This window comes from Coregonus clupeaformis, chromosome 20 (genome assembly GCF_020615455.1).
Source record: "Coregonus clupeaformis isolate EN_2021a chromosome 20, ASM2061545v1, whole genome shotgun sequence".
In the NCBI taxonomy this organism is placed as follows: Eukaryota; Metazoa; Chordata; class Actinopteri; order Salmoniformes; family Salmonidae; genus Coregonus; species Coregonus clupeaformis.
Window position 1 is genome coordinate 54541477 of NC_059211.1, and position 18753 is coordinate 54560229.

The 18753-nt window shown below is 45.5% G+C and overlaps 1 protein-coding gene across 1 annotated transcript; it reads right to left on the bottom strand.

Moving 5' to 3' along the window:
• Positions 1-3133: 3133 nt before the first annotated feature.
• LOC123481504 (uromodulin-like) lies at positions 3134-4134 on the bottom strand. The gene is made up of 3 exons (XM_045205827.1): positions 4125-4134; positions 3511-3960; positions 3134-3231 (listed from the first exon to the last, which is right to left on the bottom strand). The coding sequence occupies exons 1-3, from the start codon at positions 4132-4134 to the stop codon at positions 3134-3136; spliced, it is 558 nt and encodes a 185-aa protein (XP_045061762.1).
• Between the last annotated feature and the right edge of the window lie 14619 nt (positions 4135-18753).

Genomic DNA, 18753 nt, shown 5'->3' on the forward strand with positions numbered 1-18753 from the left:
TGGGGGTTCCAGGTACTGGAGTTGTGGTGGGGGTTCCAGGTACTGAAGTTGTGGTGGTGGTTTCAGGTACTGGAGTTGTGGTGGGAGTTCCAGGTACTAGATATGGGGTTTCAAGTGCTGGAGTTGTGGTGGTGATTTCAGGTACTGGAGTTGTGGTGGTGGTTTTGGGTACTGGAGTTGTGGTGGTGGTTTCAGGTACTGCAGTTGTGGTGGGGTTTCCAGGTACTGGGGTTGTGGTGGGGGTTCCAGGTACTGGAGTTGTGGTGGTGGTTTCAGGTACTGGAGTTGTGGTGGGAGTTCCAGGTACTAGATATGGGGTTTCAAGTACTGGAGTTGTGGTGGTGATTTCAGGTACTGGAGATGTAGTGCTGGTTTCAGGTACTGGAGTTGTACTGGTGGTTTCAGGTACTGGAGTTGTGGTGGGGGTTCCAGGTACTGGAGTTGTGGTGGGGGTTCCAGGTACAGGAGTTGTGGTGGGGGTTCCAGGTACTGGAGTTGTTGTGGTGGTTTCAGGTACTGGAGTTGTGGTGGGAGTTCCAGGTACTAGATTTGGGGTTTCAAGTACTGGAGTTGTGGTGGTTATTTCAGGTGCTGGAGTTCTGGTGGGGGATCCAGGTACTGGAGTTGTGGTGCTGGTTTCAGGTACTGGAGTTGTGCTGGTGTTTTCATGTACTGGAGTTGTGGTAGGGGTTCCAGGTACTGGAGTTGTGGTGGGGGTTCCAGGTACAGGAGTTGTGGTGGGAGTTCCAGGTACTAGATATGGGGTTTCAGGTACTGGAGTTGTGGTGGGGGTTCCAGGTACTGGAGTTGTGGTGGTGGTTTCGGGTACTGGAGTTGTGGTGGTGGTTTCAGGTACTGCAGTTGTGGTGGGGTTTCCAGGTACTGGGGGTTGTGGTGGGGGTTCCAGGTACTGGAGTTGTGGTGGTGGTTTCAGGTACTGGAGTTGTGGTGGGAGTTCCAGGTACTAGATTTGGGGTTTCAAGTACTGGAGTTGTGGTGGTTATTTCAGGTACTGGAGTTCTGGTGGGGGATCCAGGTACTGGAGTTGTGGTGCTGGTTTCAGGTACTGGAGTTGTGCTGGTGTTTTCATGTATTGGAGTTGTGGTAGGGGTTCCAGGTACTGGAGTTGTGGTGGGGGTTCCAGGTACAGGAGTTGGGGTGGGGTTTCCAGGTACTAGATATGGGGTTTCAGGTACTGAAGTTGTGGTGGGGTTTTCAGGTACTCTAGTTGTGGTGGTGGTTTCAGTTACTGGATTTGTGGTGGGGGTTCCAGGTACTAGATTTGGGGTTTCAGTTCCTGGAGTTGTGGTGGTGGTTTCATGTACTGGAGTTGTGGTGGGGGTTCCAAGTACTGGAGTTATGGTGGTGGTTCTAGGTACAGGAGTTGTGATGGGGTATTCAGGTACTGGAGTTGTGGTGGTGGTTTCAGGTACTGGAGTTGTGGTGGGGTTTCCAGGTACTAGATTTGGGGTTTCAGGTAATGGAGTTGTGGTGGGGGATCCAGGTACTAGATTTGGGGTTTCAGGTCCTGGAGTTGTGGTGGGGGTACCAGGTACTGGAGTTGTGGTGGTGGTTTCAGGTACTGGAGTTGTGGTGGTGGTTTCAGGTACTGGAGTTGTGGTGGGAGTTCCAGGTACTAGATTTGGGTTTTCAAGTACTGGAGTTGTGGTGGTTGTTTCAGGTACTGGAGTTGTGGTGGGGGTTCCAGGTACTGGAGTTGTGGTGGGGGTTCCAGGTACTGAAGTTGTGGTGGTGGTTTCAGGTACTGGAGTTGTGGCGGGAGTTCCAGGTACTAGATATGGGGTTTCAAGTGCTGGAGTTGTGGTGGTGATTTCAGGTACTGGAGTTGTGGTGGTGGTTTTGGGTACTGGAGTTGTGGTGGTGGTTTCAGGTACTGCAGTTGTGGTGGGGTTTCCAGGTACTGGGGTTGTGGTGGGGGTTCCAGGTACTGGAGTTGTGGTGGTGGTTTCAGGTACTGGAGTTGTGGTGGGAGTTCCAGGTACTAGATATGGGGTTTCAAGTACTGGAGTTGTGGTGGTGATTTCAGGTACTGGAGATGTAGTGCTGGTTTCAGGTACTGGAGTTGTACTGGTGGTTTCAGGTACTGGAGTTGTGGTGGGGGTTCCAGGTACTGGAGTTGTGGTGGGGGTTCCAGGTACAGGAGTTGTGGTGGGGGTTCCAGGTACTGGAGTTGTTGTGGTGGTTTCAGGTACTGGAGTTGTGGTGGGAGTTCCAGGTACTAGATTTGGGGTTTCAAGTACTGGAGTTGTGGTGGTTATTTCAGGTGCTGGAGTTCTGGTGGGGGATCCAGGTACTGGAGTTGTGGTGCTGGTTTCAGGTACTGGAGTTGTGCTGGTGTTTTCATGTACTGGAGTTGTGGTAGGGGTTCCAGGTACTGGAGTTGTGGTGGGGGTTCCAGGTACAGGAGTTGTGGTGGGAGTTCCAGGTACTAGATATGGGGTTTCAGGTACTGGAGTTGTGGTGGGGGTTCCAGGTACTGGAGTTGTGGTGGTGGTTTCGGGTACTGGAGTTGTGGTGGTGGTTTCAGGTACTGCAGTTGTGGTGGGGTTTCCAGGTACTGGGGTTGTGGTGGGGGTTCCAGGTACTGGAGTTGTGGTGGTGGTTTCAGGTACTGGAGTTGTGGTGGGAGTTCCAGGTACTAGATTTGGGGTTTCAAGTACTGGAGTTGTGGTGGTTATTTCAGGTACTGGAGTTCTGGTGGGGGATCCAGGTACTGGAGTTGTGGTGCTGGTTTCAGGTACTGGAGTTGTGCTGGTGTTTTCATGTATTGGAGTTGTGGTAGGGGTTCCAGGTACTGGAGTTGTGGTGGGGGTTCCAGGTACAGGAGTTGTTGTGGTGGTTTTGGTTACTGGAGTTGTGGTGGTGGTTTCAGGTACAGTTGTAGTTGTAGATGTAGTTGTGGGTTTAGAGATAGTTGTAGAAGATTGCTCTTTGAGAGAGTAAAATGAGAGGAGGGTGACTGAGAGAGAGAGTGGAGAGAGCATGAGTAGTCCATACTGTCAAGAACACACACATTAAGAAACTCAACTACAAGACATTGTACACCTTTGCCTTCCACCATGGTCCTGACACAACATACTGTATATACACTGAGGAGTAAGATGTGTTTTTCTTAACACTCACCTTTCCTCTCACACCTCCAGTTGATCTTGTTGTCACTCATACAGGTCTCATCGTTTCTACAGGTAGAACACACCTTGGTGTTGACGTCTGGAAGAGCAGAGGGGAAGGGGGGTTCATGGATTTTCTGTGACTAGTGCACACTCAGGTTATACGACTGATATACAATGTATTTTCCACAAAATATATTTTGGGTGAGTTTGTTTGCACACGTTGTTTTTACACACCCATTGTGTGGTGTCTAAAGTCTCTCATGACATAAATGCGGGACAGGTGAGACTTGGTTCTGGGTTCAGAGAGTGAATTGGACACTTTGGAACATTATTGATGTCTTTAAGAAACAATCACAAGGACATTATGATGTCATACCTGCACAGTAGGCCAAGTTGCATAGTGTTGTAGGGACAAATTTGTAGACATAGTAGTTTCCATAGCAGGCTTTGACATGGATGGGATTTTGTCTAAAGCTGCAGCAGTCACCATACCAGCTCCCACAGACCCCCCTCTGAACCACCCCGTCTGACAGCTGGGGATGGGGATCTGTGAGCCACATGGGGAAGGCGGTCCCACACATGTTCCTCTCCACACACCTCTCTGGCATCTGAACACTGGTGTTCCCCAGGAAAAGGCGATACCAGCCCTGCCAGTTGACATACTTGTCGCAGTGGTAGCCATTAACGTTAGCATTGTTGTTGGTGGCACGCCAGTCGTCATTCAGTACGGTGTAGTGCTGGCAGGGGTCTGCACAGCAAGATGTTCCACCAACACCGATAAAGTCCTCTCCCACATCACACACACCACAGCTTGTTACAACCAATCCTGAACAAAAAAAACAGTGAGTTAATATGTTAGGTTGAAAACGTATACATTACAATTCACCTTAAATACAGTATGTCAAATTCATTGAATGCCAACAAACAAGAACAAGATTTTCCTTATTACCAAATCAGTAACTGTTCAAAAGTAGTTTTGACTGCCTGTACCTTTCACCATCTCCTCGATCCCACATACTTCCCTACAAGTCTCCCTATTCATCTCAGACAATCTTATCATCTATGTAAAATACCATTCTTCCCTACCTGATATTATCACCAAGAGAAGAAACAACCGCTTTGCTGTCATCATTCTGCACAGAAATTTTCAGATCAAGCGTGCGAGAACCTTACAAGATAAGTTTTTAATGGGTTACTTTCTTTCACATGCTATTTGGTACAGACTAGAGTTTAAGTTTAGATTTAGTTTAAACCTCAACATTATTAAGACATAATTTAATCCACTAATTTCTATCTCTGTCGACGCTCTACGACAATAGCCTTGCATAACTTACATCAGGTTGTATTAACGTATCATTCACAGAGGATGGATGTCAGAGTGAAGCTGTGGGCTTTCAATATACAAAGGTAGAAGGGGAGTGGAAGACATGTGACTATTAGAATAAAGAGTCATTATTTCCAAATCACTGATTAAAGGGTTTGAGAAAGGATAATAATATATTTAAGATAACAGTGCTTTTCATGTTTTGATTATGATCACACAGTTTCCTAGGCTACACCACTTGACATGTTTGTTTTTTTCCCACTGGGGCTATTTGTTAACAGTTTTAGTGACTTTGCTCAAGTTCGAGTCAGTATGTAGTTGTTTGAATTACAGATTGCTCCTTTAATCAAACATACTGGTTAACCTTGATGGTCATTGGTCTGATTACATACATTCACAACTGAGTTGAATACATAACGCTCTGAGTTAGGAAATACGACACACACGAACACACACACACACACACACACACACACACACACACACACACACACACACACACACACACACACACACACACACACACACACACAATAGAGGCCTGAAGGCACCACCCACATTGAGTTTACTGTAACAATGGAAAGAAGTGTAAGGTCCTCAACCAACAGTAACAATGGAGAGAAGTGGAAGGTCCTCAACCAACAGTAACAATGGAGAGAAGTGGAAGGTCCTCAACCAGCAGTAACAATGGAGAGAAGTGGAAGGTCCTCAACCAGCAGTAACAATGGAGAGAAGTGGAAGGTCCTCAACCAGCAGTAACAATGGAGAGAAGTGGAAGGTCCTCAACCAGCAGTAACAATGGAGAGAAGTGGAAGGTCCTCAACCAACAGTAACAATGGAGCCATAAGAAAGGAGCATCATTAACTACTACTCAGACTGTCATGGTCATTCTGATGTATTTTATTGTGTTCTTCTACTGTGGAACTTAAACAGCACTATTTCTAACACCAATATGACTAATAGTCCTACTGCTTTAGTAAGACAAACAACCTAAGACAATTACAAATGGAGTCCTGCTGTGCACTGCTAGAGTATAAATACAGTTATATATTTCCCATGCTATGGTCAGATGACGTGAAAGTAGAGCTCTTTGGCCATACAGTGGGGGAAAAAAGTATTTAGTCAGCCACCAATTGTGCAAGTTCTCCCACTTAAAAATATGAGAGGCCTGTAATTTTCATCATAGGTACACGTCAACTATGACAGACAAATTGAGAAAAAAAATTCCAGAAAATCACATTGTAGGATTTCTAATGAATTTATTTGCAAATTATGGTGGAAAATAAGTATTTGGTCACCTACAAACAAGCAAGATTTCTGGCTCTCACAGACCTGTAACTTCTTCTTTAAGAGGCTCCTCTGTCCTCCACTCGTTACCTGTATTAATGGCACCTGTTTGAACTTGTTATCAGTATAAAAGACACCTGTCCACAACCTCAAACAGTCACACTCCAAACTCCACTATGGCCAAGACCAAAGAGCTGTCAAAGGACACCAGAAACAAAATTGTAGACCTGCACCAGGCTGGGAAGACTGAATCTGCAATAGGTAAGCAGCTTGGTTTGAAGAAATCAACTGTGGGAGCAATTATTAGGAAATGGAAGACATACAAGACCACTGATAATCTCCCTCGATCTGGGGCTCCACGCACGATCTCACCCCGTGGGGTCAAAATGATCACAAGAACGGTGAGCAAAAATCCCAGAACCACACGGGGGGACCTAGTGAATGACCTGCAGAGAGCTGGGACCAAAGTAACAAAGCCTACCATCAGTAACACACTACGCCGCCAGGGACTCAAATCCTGCAGTGCCAGACGTGTCCCCCTGCTTAAGCCAGTACATGTCCAGGCCCGTCTGAAGTTTGCTAGAGTGCATTTGGATGATCCAGAAGAGGATTGGGAGAATGTCATATAGTCAGATGAAACCAAAATATAACTTTTTGGTAAAAACTCAACTCGTCGTGTTTGGAGGACAAAGAATGCTGAGTTGCATCCATAGAACACCATACCTACTGTGAAGCATGGGGTGGAAACATCATGCTTTGGGGCTGTTTTTCTGCAAAGGGACCAGGATGACTGATCCGTGTAAAGGAAAGAATGAATGGGGCCATGTATCGTGAGATTTTGAGTGAAAACCTCCTTCCATCAGCAAGAGCATTGAAGATGAAACGTGGCTGGGTCTTTCAGCATGACAATGATCCCAAACACACCGCCCGGGCAACGAAGGAGTGGCTTCGTAAGAAGCATTTCAAGGTCCTGGAGTGGCCTAGCCAGTCTCCAGATCTCAACCCCATAGAAAATCTTTGGAGGGAGTTGAAAGTCCGTGTTGCCCAGCGACAGCCCCAAAACATCACTGCTCTAGAGGAGATCTGCATGGAGGAATGGGCCAAAATACCAGCAACAGTGTGTGAAAACCTTGTGAAGACTTACAGAAAACGTTTGACCTGTTTCATTGCCAACAAAGGGTATATAACAAAGTATTGAGAAACTTTTGTTATTGACCAAATACTTATTTTCCACCATAAATTGCAAATAAATTCATTAAAAATCCTACAATGTGATTTTCTGGATTTTTTTTTCTCATTTTGTCTGTCATAGTTGACGTGTACCTATGATGAAAATTACAGGCCTCTCTCATCTTTTTAAGTGGGAGAACTTGCACAATTGGTGGCAATCCGTTCTACCTAATTTCTACCAGCATGTTAAATGTGCAACCAGAGGAAAAAAAACTCTAGACCACCTTTACTCCACACACAGAGACGCATACAAAGCTCTCTCTCGCCCTCCATTTGGCAAATCTGACCATAACTCTATCCTCCTGATTCCTGCTTATAAGCTAAAACTAAAGCAGGAAGCACCAGTGACTCGGTTAATAAAAAAGTGGTCAGATGACACAGATGCTAAGCTACAGGACTGTTTTGCTAGCACAGACTGGAACATGTTCCGGGATTCTTCAGATAGCATTGAGGAGTACACCACATCAGTCACTGGCTTCATCAATAAGTGCATCGATGATGTCGTTCCCACAGTGACCGTACGTACGTACCCCAACCAGAAGCCATGGATTACAGGAAACATCCGCACTGAGCTAAAGGGTAGAGCCGCCGCTTTCAAGGAGCGGGACTCTAACCCGGACGCTTATAAGAAATCCCGCTATGCCCTCCGACGAACGATCAAACAGGCAAAGAGTCAATACAGGACTAAGATTGAATCGTACTACACTGGCTCTGACGCTCGTCGGATGTGGCAGGGCTTGAAAACTATTACAGACTACAAAGGGAAGCACAGCCACGAGCTGCCCAGTGACACAAGACTTCCAGACGAGCTAAACCACTTCTATGCTCGCTTCGAGGCAAGCAACACTGAAGCATGCATGAGAGCACCAGCTGTTCCGGATGACTATGTGATCACGCTCTCCGTAGCCGATGTGAGTAAGACTTTTAAGCAGGTCAACATTCACAAGGCCGCAGGGCCAGACGGATTACCAGGACGTGTACTCCGAGCATGTGCTGACCAACTGGCAAGTGTCTTCACTGACATTTTCAACATGTCCCTGACTGAGTCTGTAATACCAACATGTTTCAAGCAGACCACCATAGTCCCCGTGCCCAAGGACTCTAAGATAACCTGCCTAAATGACTACCGACCCGTAGCACTGACGTCTGTAGCCATGAAGTGCTTCGAAAGGCTGGTCATGGCTCACATCAACAGCATTATCCCAGAAACCCTAGACCCACTCCAATTTGCATACCGCCCCAACAGATCCACAGATGATGCAATCTCTATTGCACTCCACACTGCCCTTTCCCACCTGGACAAGAGGAACACCTACGTGAGAATGCTATTCATTGACTACAGCTCAGCATTCAACACCATAGTGCCCTCAAAGCTCATCACTAAGCTAAGGATCCTGGGACTAAACACCTCCCTCTGCAATTGGATCCTGGACTTCCTGACAGGCCGCCCCCAAGTGGTAAGGGTAGGTAACAACACATCTGCCACACTGATCCTCAACACGGGGGCCCCTCAGGGGTGCGTGCTCAGTCCCCTCCTGTACTCCCTGTTCACCCATGACTGCATGGCCAGGCACGACTCCAACACCATCATTAAGTTTGCCGACGACACAACAGCGGTAGGCCTGATCACCGACAACGATGAGACAGCCTATAGGGAGGAGGTCAGAGACCTGGCCGTGTGGTGCCAGGACAACAACCTCTCCCTCAACATGACCAAGACAAAGGAGATGATTGTGGACTACAGGAAAAAAAAGAGGACTGAGCACGCCCCCATTCTCATCGACGGGGCTGTAGTGGAACAGGTTGAGAGCTTCAAGTTCCTTGGTGTCCACATCACCAACGAACTATCATGGTCCAAACACACCAAGACAGTCGTGAAGAGGGCACGACAAAGCCTATTCCCCCTCAGGAGACTGAAAAGATTTGGCATGGGTCCTCAGATCCTCAAAAAATTCTACAGCTGCACCATCGAGAGCATCCTGACTGGTTGCATCACCGCCTGGTATGGCAACTGCTTGGCCTCCGACCACAAGGCACTACAGAGGGTAGTGCGTACGGCCCAGTACATCACTGGGGCCAAGCTTCCTGCCATCCAGGACCTCTATACCAGGCGGTGTCAGAGGAAAGCCCTCAAAATTGTCAAAGACTCCAGCCACCCTAGTCATAGACTGTTCTCTCTGCTACCGCACGGCAAGCGGTACCGGAGTGCCAAGTCTAGGTCCAAAAGACTTCTCAACAGCTTCTACCCCCAAGCCATAAGACTCCTGAACAGCTAAACATGGCTACCCGGGCTATTTGCACTGCCCCCCCACCCCATCCTTTTACACTGCTGCTACTCTGTTAATTATTTATACATAGTCACTTTATCTCTGCCCACATTACTTCAACTACCTCAACTAGCCGGTGCCCCCGCACATTGACTCTGCACCGGTACCCCCCTGTATATATAGCCTCCCTACTGTTATTTTATTTTACATTTTTACATTTTACATTTTAGTCATTTAGCAGACGCTCTTATCCAGAGCAACTTACAGGAGCAATTAGGGTTAAGTGCCTTGCTTAAGGGCACATCGACAGATTTTTCACCTAGTCGGCTCGGGGATTAGAACCAGCGACCTTTCGGTTACTGGCACAACGCTCTTACCCACTAAGCTACCTGCCGCCCTACTTTTACTTCTGCTCTTTTTTTCTCAACACTTTTTTTGTTGTTGTTTTATTTTTACTTTTTTGTTTAAAATAAATGCACTGTTGGTTAAGGGCTGTAAGTAAGCATTTCACTGTAATGTCTGCACCTGTTGTGTTCGGCGCATGTGGCCAATAAAATTTGATTTGATTTGATTTGACTAAATACTTTTTTCCCCCACTGTACATACCAGTGGTGGGTTTGTTGTCTAAAAACGGATGCATATGCAGAAAATAACCTCATACCTACTGTCAAATATGGTGGTTGATATTTAATGTAAAATCCCATCTCAGTCTCTGGATTTGAATCCCATTGAAAACCTGTGGTTTGAATTGAAGAGGGCAGTCCAGAAGCGTAGACAAAGGTTTTTAAGGATCTGGAAAGATTCTGTATGGAGAGATCTATTTTATTTTACCTTTATTTAACTAGGCAAGTCAGTTAAGAACAAATTCTTGTTTACAATGACGGCCTACACCGGCAAAACACAGACGATGCTGGGCCAATTGTGCGCCGCCCTATGGGACTCCCAATCACGGCCGATTGTGATACAGCCTGGAATCGAACCAGGGGGGTCTGTAGTGACGCCTCAAGCACTAAGATGCAGTGCCTTAGACCGCTGCGCCACTCGGACCGTGTTCTCCAATCTCAAAAATCATTTTAGAAAAAGGCTCAGTGCCGTTATCCTCGTAAGGGGAGAGACCTGGAGTATTAAAAACAAGGCTGCCAATCATTTGTTTTTGTCATGAGCCCTCTCACTCCACCGGGTTACCACCTTAATTGGTTTCCACTATCTTCCACTCTGCTCACCTCCCTCTCTCTACTCAGCCTAACTAGCTCCACCTGTCCCTGCTCTGCTCGGCTCTAATTACTCTGCCAGCTGCGCTGCATTACCCACTAACCTCTCCCAGTATTTAAGGCCCTGTCTTTCAGCTCTCCGGTGTCAGATCGTCTGCAAAGCTCACACCCGGAACCTGTTTGCTCGCGCTTCTGGCTCACCCTGGTTTTGTGACCCCGGACCTGCCTGTTTATTGGATACTCTTCTGCCTTAGGAGATCCAGACCTGCTTCTGCCATTACGACTCCTGACTACTCTTCAATCCCGGTAACTCTGACCAGCCTTCTGCCTTGCTACTACGTATTTTGGATTCCCTTGAACTGTACTGCTGCCTGGTTTCATTCCGCCCTGTTGTGTCTGTGTCTCCCCCCAGGACTTCTGGACCACCCACCACCGGCTTCATAGGACGCATCGCTGCCACTGGGGGGGCACAGACCCAGCGCATTGGACGGGATCCCTGTTACCCCTGGAGCCTTCATTCACTCCCTACTTCCCTTTTCCCTTAAGTTTAATAAACTTTCTGGTGTGACGCAATTGTGGTCCTCTGGTCGTCTGTCTGAATCGTGACAGTTTTACTTGTTAAACAAAATCTATTTCTCTGACCAATTGTAATAGTATAACATTATATAATTTGAGCATACAATATAGTTACTAATTTGTATTAGTTCTTTTATACAGTCTTTTTGCATATCTTTATCAAGGGTGCCAATAATTTGGGACCTGACTGTATATCACAAATGTATAAGTCAAAAAATGGATGTAGCAATCACAGATTGCCCCTTTAATTAACAGATTGAAAACCAGTGACAGACAAATTGAAAAGTTCATTCTGAGGCAACTGTTACCTGAGTCTGTTCTCTTCCAACTACGTCAGCCATACTGTCACAGCTGTAGTGGTCATTTGGATTACGACCGGTTCTCTTGTCGTCAGTGACCTACTACACCAGACTGATAGTCCACCAGACCAGACTGATAGTCTACTATACCAGACTGATAGTCTACAACACCAGACTGATGGTCCACCAGACCAGACTGATGGTCCACCAGACCAGACTGATAGTCTACCAGACCAGACTGGTAGTCTACCAGACCAGACTGATAGTCTACCAAACCAGACTGATAGTCTACTAAACCAGACTGATAGTCTACTACACTAGACTGATAGTCTACTAGACCAGACTGATAGTCCACCAGACCAGAATGAAAGTCTACTAGACCAGACTGATAGTCTACTAGACCAGACTGATAGTTTACTAGACCAGACTGATAGTCTACCAGACCAGACTGATAGTCTACTAGACCAGACTGATAGTCTACTAGACCAGACTGATAGTCTACCAGACCAGACTGATAGTCTACCAGACCAGACTGATAGTCTACTAGACCAGACTGATAGTCTACCAGACCAGACTGATAGTCTACTAGACCAGACTGATAGTCTACTATACCAGACTGATAGTCTACCAGACCAGACTGATAGTCTACTACAACAGACTGATAGTTTACTATACCAGACTGATAGTCTACTAGACCAGACTGATAGTCTACCAGACCAGACTGATAGTCTACTAGACCAGACTGATAGTTTACTAGACCAGACTGATAGTCTACCAGACCAGACTGATAGTCTACTATACCAGACTGATAGTCTACTACACTAGACTGATAGTCTACTAGACCAGACTGATAGTCCACCAGACCAGACTGAAAGTCTACTATACCAGACTGATAGTCTACTAGACCAGACTGATAGTCTACCAGACCAGACTGATAGTCTACTACAACAGACTGATAGTTTACTATACCAGACTGATAGTCTACTAGACCAGACTGATAGTCTACCAGACCAGACTGATAGTCTACTAGACCAGACTGATAGTTTACTAGACCAGACTGATAGTCTACCAGACCAGACTGATAGTCTACTATACCAGACTGATAGTCTACTACACTAGACTGATAGTCTACTAGACCAGACTGATAGTCCACCAGACCAGAATGAAAGTCTACTAGACCAGACTGATAGTCTACTAGACCAGACTGATAGTTTACTAGACCAGACTGATAGTCTACCAGACCAGACTGATAGTCTACCAGACCAGACTGATAGTCTACTAGACCAGACTGATAGTCTACCAGACCAGACTGATAGTCTACCAGACCAGACTGATAGTCTACTAGACCAGACTGATAGTCTACCAGACCAGACTGATAGTCTACTAGACCAGACTGATAGTCTACTATACCAGACTGATAGTCTACTAGACCAGACTGATAGTCTACCAGACCAGACTGATAGTCTACTACAACAGACTGATAGTTTACTATACCAGACTGATAGTCTACTAGACCAGACTGATAGTCTACCAGACCAGACTGATAGTCTACTAGACCAGACTGATAGTTTACTAGACCAGACTGATAGTCTACCAGACCAGACTGATAGTCTACTATACCAGACTGATAGTCTACCAGACCAGACTGATAGTTTACTAGACCAGACTGATAGTCTACTACAACAGACTATGTAGTACTAGAGTCATTCTCTGATCCTTTGATTGGACAACATGTCAGTTCATGCTGAAAGAGCTCTGATAGGTTGGAGGACATCCTCCGGAAGTCCATGGAAGGGGTGAGAACCATGAGCCTCCTAGGTTTTGTATTGAAGTCAATGTACCCTCAGGAGGACGGAAACTAGCTGTCCTCCGGCTACACCATGGTGCTACCTTAGAGTGCTGCTGAGGCTACCGTAGACCTTCATTGCAAAACAGTTTGTTTTAATCAATTATTTGGTGACGTGAATATATTTAGTATAGTTTTATCTAAAAAGGATAACTTATTTTGTTTCACCATTTTTATTTTTATGAAATTCACTGAGCAGGATGGTCCTCCCCTTCTTCTTCTTCTTCTTCGTCTTCTGAGGATCCTCCACTGGCTTGCATTGTGGAAAGCGATAGCTACTGTGGTTATTCAGTAGACAGCTAGTTGATAGTGCTTGGTCAGTGTTTACCATAGGCTAGCTCTGGTCCCATCGCGCGACGACGACGAGTTGCCTTGGAGTGAGTAGAGGAATGCGCACAAGCACCCGGGACCAGAGCTGGCCATCATCTAGCTAGCTAGCGCAGTGAAAAATACATCAAATGCCTGCAGAGACAGAGGAAACAATCTGCAGCCGACATGGGTGGTCTAAGTCAATCCTGCAAGCTTATGGAGAAGGTTTCTAGCACATTTATCTCTGGGAAATAATTGCAATCCCCGTTTGTAATAAACACCGTTGCGTTCCAAGATAGATAATACCACATGTAGCCACAGCGCAAGGGAAGTAGTGACTGTTTCTGCTGATTTTGTTCAAGACCTCCACATTCACAGTGGTGGCCCAGTGCCATTGCCGTGGAAATGCCCGGTGTGTCGACAACAGTGACGTGGTGGTGGTGGCGGGGGGCCCGTCCGGTCTGTCCGATAGCAGCAGCTGGCTCGGTCCAACTCTGGCACTCTGTGGTCACGGCACCCAGAGAGAAATCGACTCGGAAAGCTTCTCTACCCAGGATGGTGTTTGTTGCTGAACTCCGACCCCAGCCTGAATGCTGACACTGTGGACACACACACACATCTCAAAATGTGTTATTATTAGGCAAGCCCAATTAGAAATAGTTGTTTTATGTTCCTAACTAATTTTGTGATTAAGGACAATGACAGCAGTAGGCCTACAGTGCTCTCCTCTTATAGTGAGACATCCATTGATCACTAGTCTGTAACCACATTCACTATAAGCAGAGTGCACTGACTGTACTTCAAAGGATTGACGTGTAGCAGGCTACCATACCTGTTTGTCACTCACCTTGTTCAGAGTTGGACCTCCAAGTGGAGAGAGGTAGATGGCAAGTGGAACCACAAAAAAGGATTCCAACACACAACCGTTTCCAGAAAACATTCCAATTCGGAATTCCATGACACAGACTCTGGAATGGGAAAACAGAAAACACCGGGTTTGTCCCAAATGGCACCCTATTCCCTATATAGCGCATGACTTTTAACCAGAGCCCATAGAGCTTTGCTATTACTGTAATATCGAGACAATTGTTTTCTATTCACATTGCTGAGAGTAAATATTATTATAAATCTTAATGTTTCACAACAGACTGAGTAAGCAGTATAATCTAACATCAGGGTCAGTATGTATCAAGTGTAACAGTGTTGCTTCCGTCCCTCTCCTCGCCCCTACCTGGGCTTGAACCACGGACCCTCTGCACACATCGACAACAGTCACCCTCGAAGCACCGTTACCCGTCGCTCCACAAAAGCCACGGCCCTTGCAGAGCAAGGGAAACAACTACTTCAAGGTCTCAGAGCGAGTGACGTCACCGATTGAAACGCTACTAGTGCGCACCGCTAACTAGCTAGCCATTTCACACCGGTTACACTCACCCCCCTTTTGACCTCCTCCTTTTCCGCAGCAACCAGTGATCCGGGTCACGGCACCAGTGTAACAGATGTATATCGTACTCTCCTTGCGTTGTGTTTTCTCTTAATAAATCACATCAGCCAGTGGTCCCAGTTGAGAATAATTTATTTCTGTTGTTAAATGGGAAACAGCACGTTAGTTGTGCAGAGCTTAACGATATTGATGGCTGTCGATGGCAAAATCTGTAACATGAAGGCAACTGTGTTAGCAGTGGGCTCATGTGACCATTACGTCGGTGTATGCTAGCTAACACAATTATCTACAGCAATCATATGCCAAAGCACATCCAAGAAAGCCCCTCAATCCCTAACAGGTACCATATACCCACACATGTATGAATCAGTAACGTACAGCAACCTTGTACACATTGTAAACTATAAAACAGTATTCAGAACATGACCTACCCATTGCATTACATTTTCATACTGGGAAGACCTGACGTTCACGATCTCCCCCTAGCTGCAAGCGGGGCCAATCACAACATGCCTTATTGTCATCAGAGTTGAACCAACCAATAAGAATGCTTGAACATTAAATACACATTTCTTTAGAGGCAAGTGGAAACATAACCAACCCTGTTACACAAGCATCACCAGAGTAGGAGTGTTCCCCTTGTCCTTGTAATGTTATTCATTATGATCTAAAAGGCTAAACTCATCCTAGATTATGAAATCACTCCATACTAATAAGGTCAAACGATGCTTAAAATTCGCCTTATGGAGCCAAAAGACAAACACAATACCCAGCAAACATGTCCACATTGGCACAATGTGGGCCCACTGCTGGCTAAAATATTGTTATATAATATTAGCCCCACGTAGCGCAACGGCGCAGGGCAGTGTGTGTGGTTCTCGCCGCCCCGGGTCCCACCGCGTTCCTGCTGGTTATCAAGCTGGGGGTGAGGTTCACAGAGGACGAGAGGAACGCCGTCGTGAGGTGGATCCAGGAGAACTTTGGAGAAGAGTCTTTAATGTACACCATGGTTCTGTTCACTGCTGGAGACCAGCTAGAGGGGAAACCAGTGGAGGGCCTACTGAAGGACAACAGTCAACTGCTACAACTAATCACTACCTGCAGGGACAGATATCATGTCTTCAACAACGAGGAGAAAGGTGACCACACTCAGGTTACAGAGCTGCTGAAGAAGATAGAGGAGATGGTGGAGAGGATTGGTGGAAACCACTTCAATGTCAACACACACCCAGTAAGGGAGAAAGCAGGGTCTGGTGTGGTGGTCACCGTGGTGACGTTAGTGGCAGTTGGAGCTTTGTTCAAATTGATCGTTGATGACTTATGGAGCAAAATACAAGAAGGAGGGAACTTGGAGAGAAACAGACAATGAAAGGTTGACTACTGAGAAAATTATCAATGTATAATTATGACTATACATTGAATTACAGAGCTTTGATCAAAGTTTCGGTTAGACTCATTCCTGTAATTTATGTGAGTGTGAATGATAGTCATATGTCATTCAAGGAGAGACATAGAATAGTCAAATAATTTGGAAAATATTAAGCAATAATGTATCATGCATTGTTTTATCTAACACATTTACAGTGGGGAGAACAAGTATTTGATACACTGCCGATTTTGCAGGTTTTCCTACTTACAAAGCATGTAGAGGTCTGTAATTTTTATCATAGGTACACTTCAACTGTGAGACGGAATCTAAAACAAAAATCCAGAAAATCACATTGTATGATTTTTAAGTAAATAATTTGCATTTTATTGCATGACATAAGTATTTGATCACCTACCAACCAGTAAGAATTCCGTCTCTCACAGACCTGTTAGTTTTTCTTTAAGAAGCCCTCCTGTTCTCCACTCATTACCTGTATTAACTGCACCTGTTTGAACTCGTTACCTGTATAAAAGACACCTGTCCACACACTCAATCAAACAGATTCCAACCTCTCCACAATGGCCAAGACCAGAGAGCTGTGTAAGGACATCAGGGATAAAATTGTAGACCTGCACAAGGCTGGGATAGGCTACAGGACAATAGGCAAGCAGCTTGGTGAGAAGGCAACAACTGTTGGCGCAATTATTAGAAAATGGAAGAAGATCAAGATGACGGTCAATCACCCTCGGTCTGGGGCTCCATGCAAGATCTCACCTCGTGGGGCATCAATGATCATGAGGAAGGTGAGGGATCAGCCCAGAACTACGCGGCAGGACCTGGTCAATGACCTGAAGAGAGCTGGGACCACAGTCTCAAAGAAAACCATTAGTAACACACTACACCGTCATGGATTAAAATCCTACAGCGCACGCAAGGTCCCCCTGCTCAAGTCAGCGCATGTCCAGGCCCGTCTGAAGTTTGCCAATGACCATTTGGATGATCCAGAGGAGGAATGGGAGAAGGTCATGTGGTCTGATGAGACAAAAATAGAGCTTTTTGGTCTAAACTCCACTCGCCGTGTTTGGAGGAAGAAGAAGGATGAGTACAACCCCAAGAACACCATCCCAACCGTGAAGCATGGAGGTGGAAACATCCTTCTTTGGGGATGCTATTCTGAGAAGGGGACAGGACGACTGCACCGTATTGAGGGGAGGATGGATGGGGCCATGTATCGCGAGATCTTGGCCAACAACCTCCTTCCCTCAGTAAGAGCATTGAAGATGGGTCATGGCTGGGTCTTCCAGCATGACAATGACCCGAAACACACAGCCAGGGCAACTAAGGAGTGGCTCCGTAAGAAGCATCTCAAGGTCCTGGAGTGGCCTAGCCAGTCTTCAGACCTGAACCCAATACAAAATCTTTGGAGGGAGCTGAAAGTCCGTATTGCCCAGCGACAGCCCCGAAACCTGAAGGATCTGGAGAAGGTCTGTATGGAGGAGTGGGCCAAAATCCCTGCTGCAGTGTGTGCAAACCTGGTCAAGACCTACAGGAAGCGTATGATCTCTGTAATTGCAAACAAAGGTTTCTGTACCAAATATTAAGTTCTGCTTTTCTGATGTATCAAATACTTATGTCATGCAATAACATGCAAATGAATTACTTAAAAATCATACAATGTTGATTTTCAGGATTTTTGTTTTAGATTCCGTCTCTCACAGTTGAAATGTACCTATGATAAAAATGACAGACCTCTACATGCTTTGTAAGTAGGAAAACCTGCAAAATCGGCAGTGTATCAAATACTTGTTCTCCCCACTGTATATGCTGAAATCAAATTATTTTTTAAACAATTGAATAAAATGGGTGAAAAATGAAAGAATAAAAAAAATATACATTAAATAGAATTTAGATTCATTTTATGATCAAATAAAATGATTTAACAAATGAATGAAAAGGAGATCTATACTGTCTCTTTAAACAGTAGCTAAGTGTATTACTATGTGGTTATGTTTATGGTTTTAGGAACAGATCATTAATTCACAGACAGTTCGTGCACAGATGAAAAGGGGAAACCCAGAAGAATTAGGGGGAGGTCTATAAAAGTCTTTATCTCTTATAGACTATTTTCTCCCTCACTAACTTTAAGCATCAGTTGTCAGAGCACCTTACCGATCACTGCACCTGTACACAGCCCTTCTGAAATTAGCCCACTCAACTACCTCATCCACATATTGTTTTTTATTTTGCTCATTTGCACCCCAGTATCTCTATTTGCACATCATCTCTTGCGCATCTATCATTCCAGTGTTAATACTAATTGTAATTATTTTTGCACTATGGCCTATTTATTGCCTTACCTCCATAACTTGCTACATTTGCACACACAATTTTCTGTGGTATTTTTGACTTTATGTTTTGTTTTACCCCATATGTAACTCTGGTTGTGGTTTTTATTGC

What these genes read in the sequence shown, in the direction of transcription:
- LOC123481504 (XM_045205827.1), bottom strand. An exon ending in CAACTTGGCCTACTGTGCAG is followed by an intron (nt 3,232 to 3,510) that starts GTATGACATCAT and finishes CTGCTCTTCCAG; the next exon opens with ACGTCAACACCAAGGTGTGT.